Source organism: Hemitrygon akajei, chromosome 12 (assembly GCF_048418815.1).
Source record: "Hemitrygon akajei chromosome 12, sHemAka1.3, whole genome shotgun sequence".
NCBI classification, from domain to species: domain Eukaryota; kingdom Metazoa; phylum Chordata; class Chondrichthyes; order Myliobatiformes; family Dasyatidae; genus Hemitrygon; species Hemitrygon akajei.
This window is the reverse complement of record NC_133135.1, coordinates 72,643,064-72,669,274: the sequence shown is the minus strand read 5'-3', so window position 1 is coordinate 72,669,274 and position 26,211 is coordinate 72,643,064. Positions and strand designations below refer to the sequence as shown.

Below are 26,211 nucleotides of genomic sequence, written 5' to 3'. Positions count from 1 at the left end.
CTCAAGGCGTGGATCAACACCTGGAATTTTGTTATTGTAGCTAATAGTGTGACTTGATTGCAGGAGGGGCAGGACTGGCAGCTGACTATTCCGGGGTTCTGTTGTTTTAGATGTGACAGAGTGGGAGGGATTGAAGGAGGAGGGGTGGTGTTACTAGTCAGGGAAAATGTCACGGCTGTGCTCTGTCATGGTAAGCTGGAGAACTCATCTGGTGAGGCATTATGGGTAGAACTAAGAAATGAGAAAGGTAGGACCATGTTAATGAGGCTATATTACAGACCACCCGTCAATCCAAGGGGTTTAGAGGAACAAATTTGTAAAGATATCACAGACTGTTGTAACAAACATAAGGTTGTTATAGTAGGTGATTTTAACTTTTCACATATTGACTGGGAATCCCATGCAGTGAAAGGACTAGATGGGATAGTTTGTCAAATGTGTTCAAGTGAAGTTTCCTTCATCAGTTCATAGACATCCAACAAGAGAGCGTGTGACACTGAATCTACTGTTAGAGAATGAGATAGGGCAGGTGACAGAAGTTTGTGCAGGGGAACACTTCGCATTTAGTGACCACAATGCCATTAGTTTCAAACAAAACATGCAAAAGTATAGGTCTGGTCTGCAGACTGAGATTCTAAATTGGAGTAAGGCCAAATTTGATGGTGTCAGAAATAACCTGGCAAGTATGGATTGGGACAGGCTGTTCTCTGGCAAAAGGTGTACTTGTTAATTGGCAGGCCTTTGACAGTGAAATTTTGAGAGTAAAAAGATTGTATGTCCTTGTCAGAATAAAAAGTAAAGATAATAAATGTAGGGAACCTTGATTTTCAAGAGATATTGAGGCCCTGGTTAAGAGAAAAAAACAGAGATGCATAGCAGGTATAGACAGGTAGGAACAAATGAGGTGCTCATGGAGTATAAGAAATTCAAGAGAACACAAGAAAGAAATCAGGAAGGCTAAAAGAAGGCATGAAGTTCCTCTAGTAGACAAAGTGAAGGAGAATCCTGAGGGATTCTACAGATATGATAAGAGCAAAAGGATTGCAAGGGACAAAATTGGCCCTCTGGAAGACCAAAATGGTAATCCATGTGTGGAGCCTAAATAGATGAGAGAGATCTTAAATTTTTTTTTGTGTCTGTATTTACTCAGGAGATGACACAGAGTCCATAGACCTGAGGCAAAGTGGCATCAACTTTATGGATCCTGTACAGATTACAGAGGAGGAGGTGTTTGCTGTCCTGAGGCAAATCTGTGTAGATAATCCCCTAGGGCCTGACAAAGTATTCCCACGGACCCTATGGGAGGCAAGTGCAGAAATTGCCAGGGCTCTAGCAGACATCATCCTTAGCAACAAGCGAAGTACCAGAGGATTTTTGTTCCACTATTTAAAAAAAAAGGCTTTAAATGTAAACCAAGAAAGTACAGGCTGGCGAGTCTGATATGGACGTAGGAAAGTTATTGGGGGTATTCTAAGGGACCAGAGATATAAGCATTTGGATAGTCATTGGCTGATTAAGGATAGTCAGCATGACTCTGTGCATGGTAGGTCACGTCTAACCAATCCTATAGAGTTTTTTGAGGAAGTTACCATGAAAGTGGATGAAGGCAAAGCAGGGGATGTTATCTACAAGACACTTGCCAAGGTCCCACATAGGAGATTGGTCAAAAAGGTTCAGTTGCTTGGCATGCAAGATGAGGTAGTAAATTGGATCAGACATTGGCTTTGTGGAAGAACCCAGAGAGTGGTAGGAGATGGTTGCCTCTCTGAATGGAGGCCTGTGACTAGTGTAGCTTTGCAGGGATCAGTGTTGAGTCCTTTGTGTGTCATCTGTATCAATGATATGGATGATAATGTGGTTAACTGGATCTGCAAATTTGTTGATGACACCAAGATTGGGGGTGTAATGGACAGCAAGGAAGGCTATCATGGCTTGCAGAGGGATCTGCATCATCTAAAAAAATGGGCAGATGGAATTTAATGCAGACAAATGTGAGGTTTTGCACTTTGGTAGGACCAGCCAGGGTAGGTCTTACACAGCGAACGGTAGGGCACTGAGGAGAGTGGTAGAACAAAGGATTTTGGGAATACGTACATAATTTGTTAAAAGAGGCAAGAGGTCGTAAAGAAAGCTTTTGGCACATTGGCTTTCATGAATCAATGTATTGGGTACAGGAGATGGGATGTTTGGTTGAAGTTGTATGGGACATTGGTGAGGCCTAATTTGGAGTATTGTGTGCAGTTTTGGTCACCCATCTACAGGAAAGATGTAAACAAGGTTGAAAGAATGTAGAGGAAATTTACAAGGATGTTCCCAAGTCTGGAAGACTTGAGTTATAAGGAAAGATAGAATATGTTAGAACTTCATTCCCCAGAACATAGAAGTGGAAATTTGAGAGAGTTAAGAGGCAAGCAGGCTTTTTCCACTGAGGTTAGGTGGGACTACAACCAGAAGCCATAGATTATGGGTGAAAGGATAAAAGTTTAAGGGGAACATGAAGGGAACTTCCTCACTCAGAGAGTCACAAGAGTGTAGAATAAGCTGCCAGCTCAAGTGGTGCATGCAAGCTCAATTTCAAAATTTAAGAGAAGCTTGGATGGGTACGTGGATGGTAGGGATATGGAGGGCAATGGTCTCGATGCAGGTTGATGGGAATAGGGAGTTTAAATGATCTTGGCATGGACTAAGTGGGCCAGAGGGCCTCTTTCTATGCTGGACCCTTTGACTCTATGACAAATCTATGCAACATGACCTGGACTTTTGAACTCAGTGCCTTGAATGATAAAAACAAACATTCAAAATGCATTCTTAACCATCTTATTGGCCTGTGTAGCCACCTTCAAGGAGCTATGAACCTGGATCCCAAGATCTCTCTGCTCAGCAACACTGTTAGGGATCTCGCCCTTAACAGTGTACTGTCTCCTTGCATTTGACCTACTTTTACCAGATAGAAGTGCAACACCTCACATTTATTTGTGTTAAATACCATCTTCCTTTTCCCTGCCCATATTTGCAAATGATGTATATTATACTGTATTCCTTGCCAGTCTTCTACACTATCCACAACTCCACCAATCTTGGTATCATCCACAAACTTACTAACCCACCCATCTACATTTTCATCCAAGTCACTTAGATACATCACTAACAGCATAGATCCCTGAGGAACACCACTAATTACAGACCTCCAGCTCAATAAGTTCCTTCAACCACAACCGTCTGTCTTCTATGCGCAAGCCAGTTCTGAATCCAAGCACCAATTCACCACATTACCCCATGCATCTTATATTTCTGGATTAGCCTCCCATTAGGGATTTTATCAAACGCCTTACTAAAGTCCATGTAAACACCATCCACTGCCCTACCTTCATCAATCTCTCTCGTCACCTTGTCAAAAAACTCAGTCAAGTTGGCAAGACATGACCTACCCCACACAAAGCCATGCTGACTCTCCCTAATAAGGCCATGGGTTTCAAAATGCTCATATAGCATATCCCTAAGAATTTTCTCTAGCAATTTTCCTACAACTGGCGTGAGACTCACTGGTCTATAGTTCTCAGGATTTTCTCTTGTTCTCCTTCTTAAGTAGAGTTACAACATTAGCATCTAGTCAGTCCCCATGAAGCTATGGGTCAAGGGCCCTGCAATTTCATTTCTTGCCTCCTTCAATAACGTGAGGCAAAACCCATCAGGCCTCGGGGACCTGTCCACCTTAATACTCATTAGGGAGGCCCAGCACTTCCTCCTCCTTGACCTCTAAATGCCCTAATATGTTTATACACTCAGCACTGATCTCCTGGTCCTCCATATCCTTTTCCTTGCTAAGTACTAAAGCGAAGTACTCATTAAGTACCTCACTCACTTTCTCAGCATCCAAGAAAGTGTTCCCCCTTTATCCTTGAGTGGTCCCACTCTCTCCCTAGTTAACCTCTCACTCTTGATGTATGTAAAGAATGCCTTAAGATTCACCTTGATCCGACTTAACAAGGACTTTTCATGGCCCTCCTTGGCTTTCCTAATTCTCTTCTTTAGTTCTTTTCTGGCTACTTTCTACTCCACATATGCTTCATTTGACCATAGATTCTGCAGCTTTACATACTTTTAATTTTTCTTCTTGACTAAATTCATCACCACTCTGGCAATCCAAGGTTCTCCTATCTTTCCATCCCCATCCTTCCTTCTAACAGGAACATATCTTTCCTGCATTCTGTGCAATTGATCTTTAAGCACCTTCCATGTGTCTGATGTGGACTTGCCAGAAAAAAAGTGTTCCCAATTAACTCTTCATAGATCCTTCCTAATGCCCTCATAATTTACCCTACTCCAGTTTAAAACTCTCCTGCAAGGACCATTCCTATCCTTAAAGTTAGGGAGTTGTGGTCACTGTTCCCTAACTATTCACCCACTGAAAAGTCAGTCATCTAACCAGGCTCATTACCCAACAACAGATCCGGTACAGCCCCTCCTCACGTTGGACCATCCACATATTGATTGAAGAAACCTTCCTGGATACAACTAACAAATTCTGCCCAGCCTAAACACTTTCCACTGAGAAGGTCCCAGTTTATACTAGGGAAGTTGAAATCCCCCATGCCTGGCCTGCTGAGTTCCTTCAGCATTTTGGATGGGGCATATTAAATATGATCAACATAACTCAATGGGCAGCATAGGCTTAATGGGAAGAAGCAGACGTGAAGGCTGTGAATTCCCACTGGCCGTGAAACCTGTCACTGTTATTGAATATTCAAAGTTAAATAGAATCTATTAATAGATGAAAATAATTCTACAAAATTAGAAATATTAAAACACATTCTCTAAACTATTTGAATCAACCTAATTAATCAATAAAAAAAAGAAAATCTGTACTTTGTTCTGATAGCTGACTGCAAGCATTTTGTGTGGCACTTGCATTAGTTGGAATGGGAAGATTTCCCAATTGTGAGAGCTGGAGGGTCATGGACATTAGTGCTGAGATGGTGGAATTGACCAGTAATCCCTGTGCACTGTGGAATGTGTGGAATCACTGTGCACCAGTGATATGCTGAGCAGAATTCTGCAGAACTGCCTCACTCAGGACTAGCCCAGTTATGTTCTTATCTGCCAGCAGATTCAAACAAATCTGCCCCGTTATATTCCAGTTTGGATCATTTTAATACTGTGAATTTTTAACCAAGTCAGTATTTACACAAACTTCCTCAAAGACTTCCTTGTTAGACTTGAAATGTAGTGAGTAGTTTCAGTAGAACTTCGGTAGTTTGATAATGTATTAGATTTGGGCATTTTAATACCAGTATTCTGTACCTACTTACATCAGAGAAAGTTATGAGGAAGTATGATTTGCTTATTATTAGTTATCAATAGTTATTTTGCAGTGTATTACCCACAGATTTAGTCGGTATCTCAACATAAATGCAAAGGTTGCTATTTGTAACATCGGTTTATACAGCTATTATTCAACTAAGTCAAATTTTTACAATCTGTGACATTCACACGGGTTGCCAGGAGTTAAAAATAAAACAGAATAGTTTGGAATTACAAGAGGCAGTTTTTGTGAGGAGAGAAAAAGAGCTAACATTTCTGCTTCTTGACTCTCAGCAAATGGAAGTTGAGGCCAGGCCTGTAAATGAGGGTTGTACTTCCCTCATCAGAACACTTTCAGATTTGTAATGTTAATAAAAAGAAGAAAACATATGCAGAGGCTTTCCCTCCGTATTAGAATTTCACCAGCAGCTCAGATCAGCAGTCCAGCTTTCCACTCTGGTTCACACATTTCCATTTTAAGAATAGGTGTCTGCAACACAGGCAAAATTCACTAAATCAGCTAAAACCTGTTCACTGAGCCAAGTACTTAAGATTCTTCATTTTGCAACCCCTCACCTTGTTAAAGAAAGCCTGCAATAAAAATATATTTGCATTACTGTTTTGTCAGGGGAAGAGTGGCAATTTCGGTTTAGATCATGTAGATTTCAACTTTCAACATTCCAGTAATGTCTTCATACTAGTATTGATTCCTTTACAGCAGTGAATGTTACAGATTCTACACCATCAAGGAAGCCTGATAACTCATCATCTGTAAGTTGATAGATTTAAGTTGACCTGATGTTGATATACACTACGGGTTTCAGTCTAACTTAGCTTTTAAGGAACAATTCAGAAAGGATTTAGTTAAAACTTCTGTAGCACTATACAGGTTTATCTTTGGAATGCCAATTGATCTTCCAATTATCACTAAGAGGATACTATCAGATTAATACCATGATCAACAATGCAGTTTTTAAAGAAGCCTTTACAATTGAAATGAAATGAAATTAGTGCAATTATATGCATTATCCAGCTAATGCATTTATGTATAAGTGCCACTTCAGAAAATCAGATTGCAGTTTCCAAGCCTTTCATGCTTTTGTTGTGGAAATATTCCTGATAGAGAAGGGCATCATATTCATAACAAGCATTGAATTAGATACAATATATGAATTTATTATGCATGAATGATTACATCAGGGCTTAATGTTGAAGTAGTCCACTGTGTGATAGATGTTACCCAAGAGTGGGAAGAAAACAAGCAAAATGTAAATATAAAAACTGAAGCTGCAGCAGATGAGTAACGCTGTTGGTGCTGGCTTGGAATGAGACTTGATCCTCAGTTCACCCTCAATCTCCAGGATCCCCAGTATAGTCCGGAGTGCCGGGGAAGGGTCTGAACACATACCAACCTTTCCAGCTAGCAGGCATCAGCTCGACCTAAAGCTGGATGTTGGGCTGGTCTATGTCAGGTCATTATCTCACTGATCACCAAGAGCAGCGAAGGAAGGCAGTAGAAAAGTGGATGCAAGGAAAATATTTTTACTGATGGGCAGGTTATATGTATTTCCAAAAGATCTTGGGTTTTTAAGAAGTAAATGTGTATTAAAGTAAATGGAAACATCTCACCTGGAAATATTTTAATCCCAAAATACAAGAAAGCATGGAAGACAAATATTTAGCTAATCACATCCATGCTTCATGTGTAAAAGAGCATTCCAATTAATCCTACCCCTCATTCACCTTCTTCATTTCCTTGCAACTATTTACTTTCCAGTCATTTACCAATTTTCTTTCAAAAATGTCTTGCGAGTCTGCCTCCACTACTCGTTAAGGTAGCACAATCCAAATCAAACTTAAATATGCTTTTAAACAAAAGTAAGTTAGTTTGGGCTTTTGATTTACAGGCCTAGTCTAGACAAATGTTTGTCCCATTTGTGTCAGTCTTTCTAATAATAAAAATATGGATTATTTTCACAGACAACTTCGCCACCTAGCCAAGTAAACATAGCAGCCATTGTGGCTCCATGTGTCATTGTTGGGGTGATAGTTCTTGCTGCCATTCTGACTTTTCTAATCCTAAGACTGCGTGAGAAACGCAAGACTGAAGGGAACTACAGCCCAAGCAACCAGGAACAAACAGGAGCTCAAATGGAAATGAACAATGCTCTTAAACTACCACCAGAAGAGCGTCTGATTTGATGTGTTGAAGCTTTGGGATACAATCTTGGGGGTTAACGGTGGAAGATGTCAACACACCCCAGGTATTCCCTATGCTACTCAACAATTGGAGATTTAAAAAAATCTGTCACAAAGCTGTGGAACTCAAAGAGTGTGTGTGTGTACGTGTGTTATTTCTTTAAACCAAGGCAGCTTCAAAGCTAATCCAGTGTGAGTTATCCCTGTGTTTAATTGTTTTCGCTCTTGTCAGCAGGAAGCTTGGACGTCAGAGCTTCTTCTTTATACTGGGTTGGTCACCGTCGTGTTGTTGCTGGTTTTCTTTCTAGTACTTGCTGCCACTATTATGACCCTGAATAAAAGAGCAACACATGGGACCTACAGCCCAAGCCGGCAGGAGAAGGAGGGATCACGAGTGGAGATGTGGAACATGGTGCAACCACCACAAGTGGAAAGACTTATTTGAATGAAGCTTAACCAATTGTTTCACTACCTGTTGTCATATCACCTCTGCATGTATAGGCTGAGGACTATTCAATTCAACATCTTGCAAGTAATGCTTTATTAGTATGTATTAGATATTTTCTGTTACACATTTGCGGACATCACAGGCAAGGCCTATTTTAATGCCAATCTCTAACTACCCGTGAGATGGTACTAATGAACTGCCTACTTGAACTGTGGCCCATCAACATGAATGTACCTTTACAGTGTAGTTAACTAGGTAATTCCACTTTAATCTGTCAATTGCTTGCGCCAATATTCAAAAATGCTATTGAAAATTGCTCTTCCTCAAAATCGTCAGCAGATAATGGGTCTTAATGCTAATAACTAAGTGATATTAAGAATACAAAATGTGCACAAATACAGAAAATTAGATGCAATTGGATGGTTTAGCCAAGGCAATAAGCCAATGTACCAACAACTCTTAGGCGTTACCATTAAGAACAAGATGATCAGAAATGGAGCATCAAACCCCTCATGACAGATGAAAATTGAACCAAATGCATCTCAAATGGGTGAAAATGTTAAAATTCTTCTCTTTCATTTCATTGTAGTTGTTCAAAGTTTTTTTTTTGTAATACAGCATTGTTTTTCACATTAATGTGCTCAAGATCACCAAGACCAGAGCAAAGCATCACAGAATTACAAATTGTGGCCTGAGAAAATTTATCTTTTGAGTTGATTTAGAATTAAGATGGACAAAAACAGATTATAGTTTTGCCAACAAGTGGAAACGTGACAAAAAAAAAATATTAGACACAACTTATAGTGGTTTTAACCATGTTGAAAACATATTACCACAGTGTAAATCTTTGTATAACAGTACTATAAGTGTTACAAACCATGCAGCTACACTACTTTTTTTTGGATGAAATAAACCTTTGTTACACATATTCAAATTAGTCTCTAGTTTCAAGCTGGTTCTTTGAAGGAATCAAAGCTGGTTAATATTTCATAGGTCAATTCTGCACCAAAAGAATAGCGGCCATGTAAGATGTTCCTTCAGTTCTTCATTTTTGCAAGCACTTTTTATTTCTAGTACTTTCTTATTTCAGTTCTTTTTAACTCTGGAAAAATTGACATTTTTTTACTTGTATTGAGACTGCTTTGAAGAATTGTTGAATGGAGTGAGGTTAATATTTACCAGATCATGCTTTAATCTCCATCTGCATTGAACAAACATTTTAAATGGAACACATGTTCCAAGTAGCCTGGTGAATTGATTATTTTCAGCATCTGACTAACACGTAGCATTGTATGGCAGAATTGAGAAAAATCAGCTGAAGGATGTTTATTAGATTTTGATTTTTTTCCTGATTTGGGAATGTTTTTATGACTATCCACATTGTGGGAGATGTTAATCATCAAAGAGTTCAAGGTCTAGTGCCATACAGATGGTGTTAGCTCCAATCAGTGCGATTAAATACAAGGAACATTAGCATAAGTCGCATGGGGTCAGTTTTAATGTGCATATACTAAGAATGTCAAGGAACTTGCTTATAGTTATGATTAATTCCAAAGATATGTGTTTGTTTAAAATAAGTGAGAAGGCTCTGATGACGATGGTATAATAAAACTATCAAGACAAATTGGAGGACAGGAAGTGCATGGACATCAGCCAGTGAGAACAGCAAGAAGAGTTTAAAAGGAGACAGATTTATAGAGCAGGTGACAGAGTAGAGGGAGACAGAGTAGGAGGGCTTTGGCTCAACGGAGCTTCGGCGATAACGGGTCAAGGCGAGGTAGGTTGACTGTGTAGAATACAGACAGGAAGAATGTGTGTGAGGCCGGTGTTCCGTGCTCGGTGTCAGATGTGGGATGTCCAGGAGACTCCCAGCCTCCCAGACGGCCACATCTGTGCCGGGTACTTCAAGCTGCAGCTCCTTAGGGACCGTGTTAGGGAACTGAAGATGCAGCTCGATGACCTTCATCTGGTCAGGGAAAGTGAGGATGTGATAGAGAGGAGCTATAGGCAGGTAGTCACACCAGGGCCTGGGGAGACAGAGAAGTGGGTAACAGTCAGGTGAGGGAAGGGCAGGAGTCAGAGGCTAGAGAGCACCCCTGTGGCTGTACTCCTTGACAGCAAGTACTCCTGCTTGAGTACTGTTGGGAGGGATGGCCTACCTGATGGAAGCAACAGTGGCTGCACCTCTGGCACCGAGTCTGGCCCTGTGGCTCAGAAGGGTAGGGAAAGGAAGAGGATGGCAGCAGTGATAGAGGACTCTATAGTTAGGGGGTCAGACAGGCGATTCTGTGGACGCAGGAAAGAAGCACAGATGGTAGTTTGCCTCCCAGGTGCCAGGGTCTGGGATGTTTCTGATCGCATCCACGATATCCTGAAGTGGGAAGAACAGCCAGAGGTCATGGTCCATATTGGTACCAATGACATAGGCAGGAAAAGGGAGGAGGTCCTGAAAACAGACTACAATGAGTTAGGAAGGAAGTTGAGAAGCAGGACCTCAAAAGTAGTAATCTTGGGATGATTGCCCGTGCCACGTGACAGTGAGTATAGGAATAGAGTGAGGTGGAGGATAAATGCGTGGCTAAAGGAATGGAGCAGGGGGGCAGGGATTCAGATTTCTGGATCATTGGGACCTCTTTTGGGGCAGGAGTTTCCTGAACAAAAAGGACGGGTTGAACTTGAATCCCAATGGGACCAATATCTTGGCAGGGAGGTTTGCTAAGGCTAATGGGGAGTTTTTAAACTAGAATTGCTGGAGGGTGGGAACCGAACTGAAGTGATGGAGGAAGAGGTGGTTGGCTCACAAATAGAGAAAGCTTGGACAATGCGAGAGGGAGGATAGACAGGAGATAGAGAAGGGATGTGCTCAGATTGATGGTTTGAGATGTGTCCATTTTAATGCAAGGAATATTATGAACAAAGCTTAGAGCATGGATGAGTACTTGGCGCTATGATGTCGTGGCCGTTACAGAGACTTGGATGGCTCAGGGGCAGGAATGGTTACTTCGAGCACCAGGCTTTAGATGTTTCAGAAAGGACAGAGAGGGAAGCAAAAGAGATGGGGGAGTAGCACTGTTGATCAAAGATAGTGTCTCGGCTGCAGAAAAGGAGGAAGTTTTGGAGGGATTGTCTATGGAGTCTCTGTGGGTGGAAGTTAGGAACAGGAAGGGGTCAATAACTCTACTGGGCGTTTTTTTTTATAGACCACCCAATAGTAACAGGGACATTGAGTTGCAGATAGGAAGACAGATTCTGGAAAGGTATAATAATAAGAGGGTTGTCGTGGTGGGAGATTTTAATTTCCCAAGTATCATTTGGCATGTCCCTAGAGCGAGGGGTGCAGATGGGGTGGAGTTTGTTAGGTGTGTTCAAGAAGGTTTCTTGACACAATATGTAGATAAACCTACAAGAGGAGAGGCTGTGCTTGATCTGGTATTGGGAAATGAATCTGGTCAGGTGTCAGATCTCTCAGTGGGAGAGCATTTTGGAGATAGTGATCATAATTCTGTCTCCTTTACCATAGCATTGGAGAGAGATAGGAGCAGACTAGTTAGGAAAGCATTTAGTTGGAGTAAGGGAAAATATGAGACTATCAGGCAGGAGCTTGGAAGCATAAATTGGGAATAGATGTTCTCAGCGAGGTGTACAAAAGGAATGTGGCAAATGTTCGGGGGATATTTGTGTGGAGTTCTTCATAGGTACGTTCCAATGAGATGGAAAGGATAGAAGGAGGAACTGTGGTGTACAAAGGCTGTTGTAAATCTAGTCAAGAAGAAAAGAAAAGCTTACGAAAGGTTCAAAAAGCTAGGTAATGATAGAGATCTAGAAGATTATAAGGCTACCAGGAAGGAGTTTAAGAAAGCACTTAGGAAAGCATGAGAAGGCCTTGGTGGGCAGGATTAAGGAAAACCCCAAGGCATTCTACAAGTACGTGAAGAGCAAGAGGATAAGACATGAGGGAATAGGACAAATCAAGTGTGACAGTGGAGAAGTGTGCATGGAACCGGAGGAGTTAGCAGAGGTACTTAATGAATACTTTGCTTCAGTATTCACTATGGAAAAGAATCTTGGTGATTGTAGGGATGACTTACAGTGGACTGAAAAGCTTGAGCTATTAAGAAAGAGGATGTGCAGGAGCTTTTGGAAAACATCATTTTGGATAAGTCAACAGGACCAGATGAGATGTACCCCAGGCTACTGTGGGAGGCAAGGGAGGAGATTGCTGAGCCTCTGGCAATGATCAATGGGGACGGGAGAGGTTCTGGAGGATTGGAGGGTTGCAGATGTTGTTCCATTATTCAAAAAGAGAGTAGAGATAGCCCAGGAAATTATAGACCGGGGGGTCCTACTTCAGTGGTCAGTAATTTGATGGAGAAGACCCTGAGAGGCACGACTTATGAATGTTTGGAGAGGCATAATCTGATTAAGAATAGTCAGCATGGCTTTGTAAAAGGCAGGTCGTGCCTTACGAGCCTGATTGAATTTTTTGAGGATGTGACTAAACACATTGAATAAGGTAGAACAGTAGATGTTGTGTATATGGATTTCAGCAAGGCATTTGACATGGTATACCCCATGTGAGGCTTATTGAGAAAGTAAGGAGGCATGGGACCCAAGGGGACATTGCTTTGTGGATCTAGAACTGGCTTTCCCACAGAAGGCAAAGAGTGGTTGTAGACGGCTCATATTCTGCCTGGAGGCCAGTGACCAGTGGTGTGCCTCAGGGATCTGTTTTGGGACCCCTACTCTTCGTGATTTTTATAAATGACCTGGATGAAGAAGTGGAAGGATGGGTTCGTAAATTTGCTTATGACACAAAGTGTGGAGGTGTTGTGGATAGTGTGGAGGGCTGTCAGAGGTTACAGCGGGACATTGATAGGATGCAAAACTGGACTGAGAATTGGCAGATGGAGTTTAACCCAGATAAGTGTGAGGTGGCTCATTTTGGTAGCTCAAATATGATGGTAGAATATAGTATTAATGGTAAGACTCTTGGCAGTGTGGAGGATCAGTGGGATCTTGGGGTCCGAGTCCTTAGGACACTCAAAGCTGCTGTGCAGGTTGTCTCTGTGGTTAAGAAAGCATATGGTGCATTGGCCTTCAACAATCGTGGGATTGAGTTTAAGAGTCGAGAGGTAATGTTGCAGCTATATAGGACCCTGGTCAGAGTACACTTGGAGTACTGTGCTCAGTTCTGATCACCTCACTATAGGAAGGACATAGAAACTATAGACAGGGTACAGAGGAGATTTACAAGGACGTTGCCTGGATTGGGGGGCATGCCTTATGAGAATAGGTTGAGTGAACTCGGCCTTTTCTCCTTGGAGCAACGGAGGATGAGAGGTGACCTTATAGAGGTATATAAGATGATGAGAGGCATTGATCATTTGGATAGTCAGAGGTTTTTTCCCCGGTCTGAAATGGCTAACTTGAGAGGGCACAGTTTTAAGGTGCTTGGAAGCAGGTACAGAGGAGACACTGGGGATAAGTTTTTTAACCTGATGGCATGAACGTTGATTTCTCAAACTTCTGGTAATGTCATCCACCCCCACCTCTGCATCATTCCTCGTTCCCATTTCCCTTTCTCACCTTATCTTCTTACCTGCCTATCACCTCATAACATCCCTCTGGTGCTCCTCCCCCTTCCCTTTCTTCCATGGCTTTCTGTTTTCTCCTATCAGATTCCCCCTTCTCCTGCCCTTTATCTCTTTCTCCAATTGATTTCCCAGCTCTTTGCATTACCCCTCCCTGTCTTGGTTTCACCTACCACCTACTACCATGTATTTCTTCCTGCCCTCCCTGTACCTTCTTACTCTGACTTCTCGTCTTTTCTCTCCAGTCCTGATGAAGGGTCTTGGCCTGAAGCATCGACTGTTTACTCTGTTCCATAGAAGCTGCCTGGCCTGCTGAGCACCTCCAGCATTTTGTGTGTGTTGCTTGGATTCAAAAGGATCTGATGGTTTTCCTGGGACAAAAAAAATCTTATCTATTGAACCAATTGATCATTACAACAGAATTTGCAACAACAATAAAAATCAAACTAGGATCATGCCATCCATCGAATCACAGAAAACTGTACTATAAAATAAGTTAAGTTAAAAAAGAATTGTGGCCTTCTAAATATATTCAGAGATTAGTTTTGGGAAGGGCAGCATTAGGACATAGTGCCTGACAAGCTGAACTGCATCATCTTATCACTTGTGGGAGATGCCCCAATAGTAATGATATATAATGAGTAATTGAGCCAACAAGTAAAAATAATTTGACCAATGGCTTAATGAGAATAGTGAAAACATACAGTAAGATGCTTGTGACACTTGATGTTAAGAGGCAGCATCTGGGAGAGATGGGTCTTTAACAAACAACTCTAAATTATTTTGTTTATGTTAAAATCAAATTATTTAATTGTAATCTAGAAAATAGTCGACATGATCGATTGTCCAACTTTCTTTCACCCAGTTCTATTCCAATTAATCATATCCGAACTATTGTTATCAAGGTCTTCTCTTCCTAAGGTCAGAACAATATTTCTTACATTTTCCCAAGGATCTATTTTCCTCCTTTTCCTCATTCTGTTCTACACAATACCTCACATTTTTTGCAAACTCAATGTCAGTTTCAATCCATGTACAGATGACACTCAGTTTTCCCTTTACCCCACCTTTTCTGATCTCCCCCTTGCCTCTAAAGTGTCAAAATGTTAAAGGAAAACATAACATTTTCTGCATTCAGCAGATATTTATAACAATGGAAGGACCAAAGTTATTGCATTAGGAATTCAAGACAAAACCTGCTCCCTTGTCATTGCATTATTCTTCTTAGAAACTGTCTAAATCCTGACTGAAAAGTTGTCATGTTTGATGCAAAGTTTTAGATCTCATATCCATACCATTTATTTCCCATATAGTATAGTCTCAGGTCTTGCTTTCAACTTATCTGGAAACCTTAATCATCCTTTAGCATATTCAGACGGGATTAATCCAATGCATTATTGACCAGGTTCCCTTGCCTAGACTCTGTAAACCCAAGGTCATTCATAGCCTCGGGTCCATCTCGTACTGTGATTCATTCATCAATCAGTTCTGTATTTGATGACTTAAACTCGGTGAAGTAGTGACTCAGTTTTACAATTCCCTGCTTTATGGTTTCACCATTTTGCTTTCCTTCAATCTTGCTACTCTGTCCAAAGGTTTTGTGTTCTTCAAATGCAGATTTGAGACACATCACCAATTTAAAATTAGCTTTCCCTCATCCGCCAAGTCTAGAACTCTGCAATTCTGACTACTTTGCCACACCCACCCCATACCTGCTTTTCTTTTTAAGGAGTGAAGGGTCCTGATGAAGGGTCTCGGCCCAAAACGTCGACTATTTACCCGGTACTCTTTTCCACGGAAGCTGCCTGGCCTGTTGAGTTCCTCCAGTATTTTGTGTATGTTGCTCCTTTTTAAGATGCCCTTTAAACCTGCCAATGTAGGCAACTAAAATCAAGATCAACTAACATTCAAATGGTGGACCTGCTGTTTTAAAACTGACTTAGTTGATATGTTTTACAACATTTATAAATCAGTCAGATTGAGCAACATCATTTTGATTTTAAAACCTGGCTCCTTAATATGCTTTCAATATCACTTTTGATTCAGAGATTTCAATTTCAAGATGTAATTTGAAGAAAGTAGATAGTTTTGAGGCAGATGGGCTGAAGAAATAATGATAACATAAGTATGTTATGAAGAAATTTGGTTTGGACAGTATTTATCCTCTGAAAGTTAACGTATTTGTGAATAATGATACATTCAAAATTAAGCAGTCTTTTCTGTAATATTTACAAGTCAAACACAATATGTATTATCCAGTACAGAAAATGGGAAAATAAAGACTAATTGTATTTATCTATTTATACCAACTTCTTGGGATTCTTTTTTTCTATTTTACAGTGACTAGGTACTGTAGTTTTGTAGAGTTTGAACAGCAGTGTCTTCCCTGGAATTAAAATAGAAATTTTAATGACTGGTACTTGCTATAAAATGCAAACTTGAAGTTTCAAGTTAATATTGTGAGAGTAAATTCCTTGAGTCACCTCATCTATTTTGGATAAGAATAATCCCAAAAAGTTATAATTATATTCCCAAAAAGACATAATTCCCATAATTTTTCCTCTGTTAACTATATAGACTGTTGCTTCAAAGAATTTCTATGAAGAAATATTCTAAGATAGAAGTATACATTGGGTGGGTGATAGTAAACATTAAAAAAAATATTTAAATAATATACGTAAATTTGAATCTACCTTATGAAATTCATGGAAAAAGTCACAGATTATAAAATTGCACAGCTTGCATTACACTAAAACCAACATCCACTAAAACCAACATCTATAGCAAACAAAACATTAGTGCTTTCAGAATAGCTCTCTCCTGTCCTGGTTTTGCATGTTTCATTAAAGTATTTAACTGAATTGTGGGCAATATATAGCACAAATGAAGCATGCCTTTTCATCCCTACACTTCAAATTGAAATAGAAGTCAATTTCTTTAATATTTTACCTTAAGGTTAAATATAAAATCCAATAAACCTGTTTCCAAGATTTTTGAGTGCTGCTGTAATTGTGGACCTACAACTATCTCAAATTTTGTGAAGATAGTTTGAAAACTCTGATGTACATTGTGATCGATCAACATCAAAAGGAAACCCAGATGTTTTGTTTCTCAAAGTGCCAACTTCCTTCAAATTTTTGTTTGTAATGTTTTTGCAATAACTGTGCCGTAAAGTTACTGTACATTGCAGATATTAGAATGTTGTTTCAGCCTCGTATTTGATTTTAAAAACAAAATGTAGAAAGTTGTGAATATAGATATTTGATGTTTAGAGCAACTTAAATGACTGTACATAAATTGTGAAGCAGAATAAACTATCTTTCCCTAGTGAATAAATAATCATTTGTTATTCACGGGTTTATTTGCAAATATCTGTTACTACTTTACATTAAGAAAAACTGTTTGAACAGACTCACACTTTATCAGCTTAATGCAGCAAGTGGTTAAAAACCTAAATCACAGTTTAGTTTTCACAAAAAACATTTATGAAACTGTATTATTTGGTATCTGTGTCTGTTAATTTTATTTTTTTGAAGCATTTTTGGTAACAAACAGCAACTCCTGCTGATTGCTATGTGTACTTTTTGCCCTTTTGCAAGATTTGGGAGATGGAACAAACTAAAGCCCAATTTCAGGTCCCTGTTCAGACAGAAGCTGAATTATACTGGCAGCTAAGTCATTCAGCTCCATCTAAATAAATGTACCTACTTCCAAGCACCTTAAAACTATGCCCCCTGAGTTAGCCATTTCAGCCCTGGGAAAAAGCCTCTGGCTATCCGCACAATCAGTGACTCTCATCATTTTATACACCTCCATCAGGTCACCTCTCATTCTCTGCCACTCCAAGGAGAAAAGGATACATTCATTCAACCTGTTCTCATATGGCATGCTCTCCAATTTAGGCAACATCCTTATAAATCTCCTCTGCACTGTCTTTATAATATCTACATCCTGCCTATAGTGAGGTGACCAGAACTGAACACAGTTCATCATGGGGTCTAACTAATGTCTTATATAGCTGTAACATTACCTCATGGCTCTTGAAATCAGTCACACGGTTGATGAAGGCCAACACCCTATACACCTTCTTAATGACACTGTCAACCTGCACAGCAACTTTGAGTGTCTTATGGGCATGGGCCCCAAGATCTTTCTGATCCTCCACACTGCCAAATAATATTATACTTTATCTTCAAATTTGAACAACCAAAATGAACCACCTCACACTTATCTGGGTTAAACTCCATCTGCCACTTCTCAGCCCAGTTCTGCATCCTATTGATGTCCTGCTGTAACCTTTGACAACCCTCCAGACTATCCACAACACCCCCAACCTTTGTGTCATCAGCAAACTTACTAACCCACCGTCCCTCTTCTTCTAGATCATTTATAAAAATCAGAAGGGGGAGGGGAGTCTCCATGAGAATATGAACTATCTACAATTACCCATTGCCTTCTGTGGGGAAGCCAATTCTGGATCCACAAAGCAAGGTCTCCTTGGATCCCAGGCCTCCTGACTTTCTGAATGAGCCTTCCCATGGCCCTTCCTTGTTCTCCTAATTTCATTCTTAAGCTCTTTCCTGGCAATCTTGTAATTTTCTAGAGCTCTAACAGTACCTCATTTCTTGAACCTTTCATAAACTTTTCTTTTATTCTTAACTAGATTTTCTACATCCTTTGTACACCATGGTTCTTTTACCCTGCCATCCTTCCCCTGCCTCAGTGGAAAATATTTATTCTGAACGCCATGCAAATAATCGCTGAACATTTGCCACATTTCTGCTGTGCATTTCCCTGTGAACATCTGCTCCCAATTTATCCCACCAAGTTTCTGCCTAATAGCATCATTTTTCCCCCTACCCCAATTAAATGTTTTCCTAAATTGACTACTCCTATCCATCTCCAGCACTATAGTAAAGGAGATAGAGTTGTGCTCACTACCTCCAAAATGCTCTCCCACCAAGACCAGGTCCATTTCCCAATAGCAAATCCAGTACAGCCTCTCCTCCGGTTGGCTTATCTACATATTGCATCAGGAAACCTTCCTGAACACACCTAACAAGCTCTACCCCATCCAAACCCTTTGCTCTGAGGAGATGTCAGTCAATATTAGCAGTTAAAATCTCCCATCACAACAACCCATTATTATTGCACCGTTCCAGAATATGCCTTCCTTTCTGCTCCTCGTTGTCTCTGTTACTATTGGAGGTGGGTCTATAAAAACACCCAGTCGAGTTAATGCCCCCTTCCTGTTTCTGATTTCCATCCACACTGACTCAGGAGAGAATCCCTCCATGATTCTATCCCTGATTAGCAATGTCATGCCCCACCCTTTTTGCCTCCCTCCCTATCTTTTTTGAAACGTCTATAGCCTAGCACACTCAGCAGCCATTCCTGCGTGAGACATCCAAGACTCTGTAATGGTCACAATGTCATAGTTCCACATATTGATCCATGCTCTAAGTTCATCCGCCTTGTTCATGATACATTTCAAACCAGCCGGCTGAGTGCATCTTTGCTCTATCATCTGCCTATCCTTCCACAGAAACTCCCCTACAAGCTATCTCTACTTGTGTATCAACTGCCCCATCCTCTGCCTCCTCACTTCGGTTCCCTCCCCCCTGCAAATCTAAACCCCAATAGTATTAGCAAATCTCCCTCCCTCCCAGGATATTGGCTCCCCTCCAGTTCAGGTGCAACCCATCCCACTTGTAAAAGTCATCCATTCCCCAGAAAAAGTTCCAATGATCTAAGAACTTGAAACTCTGCCCCGTGCACCATCTCCTCAGCCACTCATTCGTCTGTGCTGTCTTCCTGTTCTGACTTTCACTAGCTCGTAGCACTGGTAGTAATCCAGAGATTACCACCTTGGAGGTCCTGCTCTTCGGCCTCCTTCCTAACTCCCTATACTTACTGCGCAGGACCTCTACCCCTCTCCTGCCAATGTCATTGGCACCAACATGTACCATGACCTCTGCTGCTCCCTCTCCCCTTCAGTAATATTCTGCAACCACTCAAAGACATCCTGGACCCCAGCACCCAGGAGGCAACACACTATCCTGGCGTCACTTTTGCTGCCACAGAGTCTCCTATTTCCCCCCCAACTATTGAGTCCCCTATGACTATTGCTACACCTGGCTCAGAGCCGACAACAATGTTATTGGTCTGGCTGCTGCTGCCTTGCCCAGATAGGTCACCCCTCTCAGCAGTATCCAAAGGGGTATAACTATTGCTGAGGGGAATGGCCTCAGGGGGATCCTGCACTAACTTCTTTATCCCTTTACCTCTCTCGGTGTTCACCCATCTATTCCCTGAATTCTGCACTCTGAGTGTCACCTCCTGCTCAGAAGTTGTATCTATCAGTTGCTCTGCCTCCCAGATGATTCTTAGTTCATCCAACTCCAGCTCCAGCTCCTTAATGTGGTCTTTTGGGAACTGGATTTCCCGCAGATGTAGTCATCAGGGAGACCATTAGGTTCCTTGAATTCCCACATCCTACAGGAGGAGCCTTCCACTTCTGTATATCTGCCATCTTGCCTGCACTGTACCATGGGCAACCAAGACTATATCAGCAATAACAAAAGGAACAACCTACCCTTCTTGCCTGTTTCTTTGGCCTTGGCCTCTTCTCACTGAAGTCTTGAGTCAAAGCCTCTAAGTTACCACTCTGACGATTACCGCTCTGCTAGACTATCTCTCTCTGATGGTTTGAAAAATAAGAAAAAAACCCACAGAAGGAGAAAGAGCTCACTGTGTTTGGTGGTGCTCTGCCTGCCTTCCAATGCTTCTGATGTGTCCCCTGCCTGCACACCGGCTACTGTTTTTAAGAAAGTCCCCAAAAGAAGGAGAAGGAACTCACCACATTTGATAGTCCTCCACCTGCCTTCTGTTGCCACTGATGCTTCCCGTGCCTGCACACTGGCATCATATATACTTGCATTTATATTCAAAAGCATTCCATGCTCCCTCTTTCAAGACAAGTTATCTTCTAGGAGTTGTGTTAGACAATAGTAGTAAGATATCGATATGTTTGTAATTTCAATTGTGTGCACACTTGTGCCATTATGCAAATTGGGCTGTGTGTATATTGTTTATATATACAAATTTTAAAGGGATCCTAAATGATTTTCACATTTGTTAGGGGTTGAATGTGAGTGGAAAAGATATTGCGCAATTGTGGATTTAAACTTCGTGAATGCTATCATCTGCGGCGTGATAAAAACAGATCAGGATTGCACTTCTTTGCACCTGGCTCCTTCAAGATTCAAGTACATTTATTATCAAAGAATGTATAAATTATACAACCTTGAGATTTGCTTGGTCACAGGTAGCTACAAAGCAAGAAACCCAAAAGAACCCAATTTAAAGAAAAAAAATAAAATACTAACTCTCGACGTGTAACAGAATGAAGTGAACAACCGCAAACCAAAAATGAGCACTTTATATGGGAGGTGACAGGCAATTCATCTCAACCGGATCTGGCAAAAGGTGCGCATCATAGACTTTACTGACAATGGTGGACTCCCCTAGTAATTTCACTCTCCGGAATAGTCTTTACTCTTCCAAACATCCCCTTACTCCATGGCAGCAGTTGAAAGAGTGAGGGCCATCAGGAGCTTGGGCTCTTCTCTTGAGAGGAGTAACGTTCAAAATCATGGAAGATTTAGATTCTGTGAATAACGAGAATCTTTATTCTTAGAAGCACGAAGGTACAACAAGAAAGAGATTGGATTAAACAAAAGGCATTCATTTTTATAGATATACAGCTTCAAATTATACCATACCTAAATGATCATGTCCAGAACATGGATTAATCTCTTTCTATTGTAAATGATGTAGCTGAGAATCCATATTCATTTTTTGATAAAAGGTTTAGGAAAAAAAGCTTTCTTGTGCAATCAATAATATTCATCGAGAACACACAGCCTGGAAGTGTGACAGAAGTCAGAGCTTTCAAAAGCTATTTGTACAAGTATTACAAAGGAGAGAAATACATAACTGCAGGAAAAAATTTTTTAAAAGCCAGTGAATTAACTAACTGAATGTCCTTTACAAGAAGCTGGTTTGGGCTCAATGTGTCAAATGATCTCGTTCTGTGCCATGGTTGTGATTGATTGAGACTGTTGTGAAGAGCTGGTGGTACAGTTCATGGGGTAGTGTGCATGAGAATTCGAGATGTTTGCTAACGTGCCTACTGACCTTTACTATGTAGGCAACATCAATGAAACCTTCTAGTGCAGTTTGCATGGCATTGATTTTCCACCCCCATTTTGACTAGGGTTCATGATGGACTTGAATGGATTTCAGTGGTCCTGGACATAGATGACTTTTCCTCTCCCTCCTATAAGCCAAGAAAGTTAGGATGGAGTCTTGTCTACACTCCATCATGGCTTCCATGAGCTCAAAGTTCAAAGTAAATGTATTATCACCAAATGCCACCATGAAATTCATTGTCTTGCAGGCATCACAGCAGAACAAATAATTACAATGGAATCAATGAAAAAATACACACAAAGACTCAAACTGCATGAATTGTAGCGTTTTTGAAAGTGAGACCATTGGTTGTGTTCAATGATTAGTACAATGTTGAAGTGAGTGAAGATGTCTTCGCTGGTTCCAGAACCCGATGGCTGACTGGTAGTAACTGCTTCTGAACCTGCTGGTTCTATGGCTATGGCTCCTGTACCCCCTTCCTGATGGTACCAGCGAGAAGAGAGCATGGTTTGTATGGTGGGGGTTCTTAATAATGGATGTTTCTTTTTCATGATAACTTGCTATGTACATGTACTCAATGGTGGGGAGGGATTTGCCTGTGATGAACTTGTCTATGTACATCACTATTTGTGGGTTTTTCCATTCTTGGGCACTGGTGTTTTCATAGCAGGCCATGATGCAACCAGTCCGGTGCTGTCAAGAAGCTTAAACATGGTGTTAGAGATCACAGTCATAAGTGTAAAGCATGTAGACCAAGGGCTAAGCACACAGCCTTTTGGTGCCCTTATGCTGACAGTAATCATGGAGATGTTGCTGCCAATCCATACTGACTGGGGCCTGCAAGTGAGGAAATCGAGGATCCAGTTACACAGGGAGGTATTGAAGCCAAAGTCTTGGATCTTTTTGATTAGTATTGAAGGGATGATAATGTTAAATGAACTGAAATCAATGAAGAGCATCCAGGTGTATGTATCTTCACTGTTCAGATGTCCCAGAGCTGAGGGAAGAGCCAATGATATGGCATCTGCTTTTGACCTGATGTGACAGCAGGCAGATTGGAGCAAATCCCAGTCACTCCTTAAGTAGGAGTGAACACGCTTCATGACCAACCTCTCAAAGCATTTCATCCCAGTGTATGCCTATAATAAGTATTTACCCCGCCCCCCCACCCTCACCAAAAGGTTCTCATGTTTTATTGTTTTACAACATTGAATCACAGTGGATTTAATTTGGCTATTTTGATACTAATCAACAGAACAGTCTTGTTCATGTCGAAATGAGAACAAATTTCTACAAATGGGTCTAAATTTATTACAATCATGTAAAACAAAATAATTGATTGCATAATTACTTACCCCCATCAAGTCAGTATTTAATAGATGCGCCTTTGGCAAAAATTACAATCTCAAGTCTGTGTGGATAGGTCTCTATCAGCTTTGCACATCTGGACACTGCAATTTTTCCCATTCTTTACAAAACTGCTCAAACTCTGTCAGATTGCATGGAGATTTTGAGTGAACAGGCCTTTACAAGTCCAGCCACAAATTCTCAGTTGGATTGAGGTCTGGAATCTGACTTGGCCACTCCAGGACATTAACTTTGTTGTTTTTAAACCATTCCAGTGTAGCTTTGGCTTTATATGCTTGGGGGTCATTGTCTTGCTTGGAAAACAAATCTTCTCCCAGGTCGCAGTTCTCTTGCAGACTATATCAGGTTTTCATCCAGGATTTCCTTGTGTTTTGCTGCATTCATTTTATCCTCTACCTTCACAAGCCTTCTAGGACCTGCTGCAGTGATGCATGCCTCATGGTAGGGATGGTGTGTTTTTGGTGAGGTGCAGTGTTTGGCTTATGTGCAGCTTTTTAGTCTGATGGCCAAAAGGTTCAATTTAGGTTTCATCGGACTATAGAACCTTCTTCCAGCTGACTTCAGAATCTCCCTTATGCCTTGTTATCTCTAGTCAAGATTTCATGTAAGTTTTTTTTCCAACAGTGGCATTCTCTTTGCCATGCTCCCATAAAGCTGTGAAGCACCTGAGCAACAGTTGTTGTATGTGCAGTCTCGCCCATCTCAGCCACTGAAGCTTGTAACTCCTCCAGAGTTGTCATGGGTCTCTTGGTGGCCTCCCTCACTAGTCCCCTTCCTGCATGGTCACTCAGTTTTTAAGGATGGCCGACTCTAGGCAGATCTACAGCTGTGCCATATTCTTTCCATTTCTTGATGATTGGCTTAACTGTATTCCAAGGGATATTCAGTGACTTGGAAATTTTCTTGTATTCATCTCCTGACTTATGCTTTTCAATAACCTTTTTGCAGAGTTGCTTAGATTGTTCTTTTGTCTTCATGGTGTAGCTTTTTCCAGAATACTGACACCAACAGTTGGACCTTCCAGATACAGCTGTATTTTTACAACAATCAATTGAAACACTTTGACTGCACACTGGTGATCTCTATTTAACTAATTATGTGAATTCTAAAACCAATTGGCTGCACTAGTGATGACTTGGTGTGTCATATTAACGGGGGTGAATACTTATTCAATCAATTATTTTGTGTTTTATATTTGTAATTAATTTAAATCATTTTATAGAGATCTGTTTTCACTTCAAAACGAAAGAGTCTTTTTCTGTTGATCAGTGTCAGAAAATCCAAATTAACTCCACTGTGATTCAATGTTGTAAAACAATAAAACATGAAAACTTCCAAGGGAGGGGGTGAATACTTTTTATAGGCACTGTCGGTGCCTCTGGACGAGAGTTATTGGGGCAGGTTATCGCTTTTTTCTTGAAGCAAGTGGCTACCTCAGACTGCCGAATTGAGAGTTTAAAAATGTCATTAAGCACTCCAGCCAGTTGATCAGCACAGGTCTTCAGTACTCAGCCAGATACAACATCTGAACCAGATGCATTTCATGGGTTCACCATCCTGAAGGATGCTCTCACACCAGCCGCAGACTAAAATCACAGGCTCATCGAAGCCTATGGAGTTCATGAAGGTGCCTTCATGTTTTGTTGGTCAAAGCAAGCATAAAAGACATTGAGCTTGGTTTTGCTCTGCAGGAGGTTATGCCATCCAAGCCCTGCCACAACTGTTCAGCACTCTTTTAAGTTTGGTCAGGAATTGCCACTTTGCATGTGAGATGGCTTTCAGGATCTCTGGGTTGCCAAGAAATTCCACTAATTCTAATTCCAGCAGTGCTTTGAGAAATGGTTATCTCTCCTTTTAGGAAGTGCAGGCACAGCTTCAGTCTGTGGTAGTAAGTTTTGACAAATGCTTGTCATTTGGGAACTAGTACGAATGCAAACTGGAGTCACTCCTTTCACCAAGGAATGTGCTTGAGTTTGTGGAGATCAATTTACCCAGCCCTGGGAAAATGTCCAAGCTACTGTCATCAAATCAGATATGGGGATGTTTGCTAATGTCACTACTGTGACAATTCATGATAAGGGAGTAGGAATAATTTTGGATACAGGATCAGAGCGGTAACAGTCATTAACACATTACATTTACACCACACACATTTCATTGTTATACAATTTCTGCCCCATTGTTAACATGAGTCCAGTTATTAGGTAAGGGTATGCCTCTCATTTCAAGCTGTACCATATCTGAAGGATCTTGTTCAGGATGTAGGATCATCTTTCAATCTAAGTGATGCAGCTGAAACTCCAAACTCACTTTATAATACAATGAGGCCTTCAACAGAAAGGTGGATACGTCTCTGATGGAAAAGGTAAGAAAGAATTACCTGGTGGAATTTGATGAGGAAAATGGGAGCATCTGATATCCCACAAAAAAAAAGCCCGCAAGACGTGGCTGAGAGGAAAGCCCTTTCTTCTGCAATGTACTGTATATTGTTTGTATTTGTCGGCTAATTTGGATTTCTTCATCAAACTACTGATAGCAAAATTATGAGGTGGTTTAAATTAAGGACTCAAAACTAATTGATGTGTGTGTGATGATTCATATTAGAGATGAACATAGTCAACTTGCAAATTAGAAGACACAAGAAACTACTGAAAGTTTGATGCATAGGGAGTTGCAATTTCTACCTCTGACATATTGGATCAAAGTTACACATTACCTTCCCATTTTGAGGATTAAAGCTGCAATGCAATTTTCTGCAAAGAGATACCCAGTTTACAATGGGAGTATTTTTCTGTACATAGATTGGCTCAAATTAATTTCTCCTGCAGTTCTACATCTCAAGATAAGCTACTAAATTTGTCAACAACCATGATTTTGGTTTAATGTGTGCTTCAGCAGTCCTGCTTGCAAAATATTGTGGATATTTCCTACTAATTGGTTGGAACTTTTGAACTACAAGTAACTCTATCACCCTTGCACTTAGGTTGAGGCCAGTTTGTACCAGCGCCTATGTGATGCAGTCTTGGCATGTGATCTTGCAAAGAAATGCCATCCTGACCCTCTTCCTCTAAATGTTTTGAGTCTTCTGTC

General features: G+C 40.8%; 1 protein-coding gene across 1 annotated transcript in view; it reads left to right on the top strand.

Moving 5' to 3' along the window:
- crb1 (crumbs cell polarity complex component 1) overlaps positions 1 to 7,846 on the top strand; it is a 164,852-nt gene extending 157,006 nt beyond the window's left edge. The window contains exon 12 of the mRNA XM_073063503.1: positions 7,282 to 7,846. Coding sequence (XP_072919604.1) covers positions 7,282 to 7,503 — 222 coding nt within the window. The 3' untranslated portion in view covers positions 7,504 to 7,846. The remainder of the gene's footprint in view (positions 1 to 7,281) is intronic.
- The last annotated feature ends 18,365 nt before the right edge of the window (positions 7,847 to 26,211 follow it).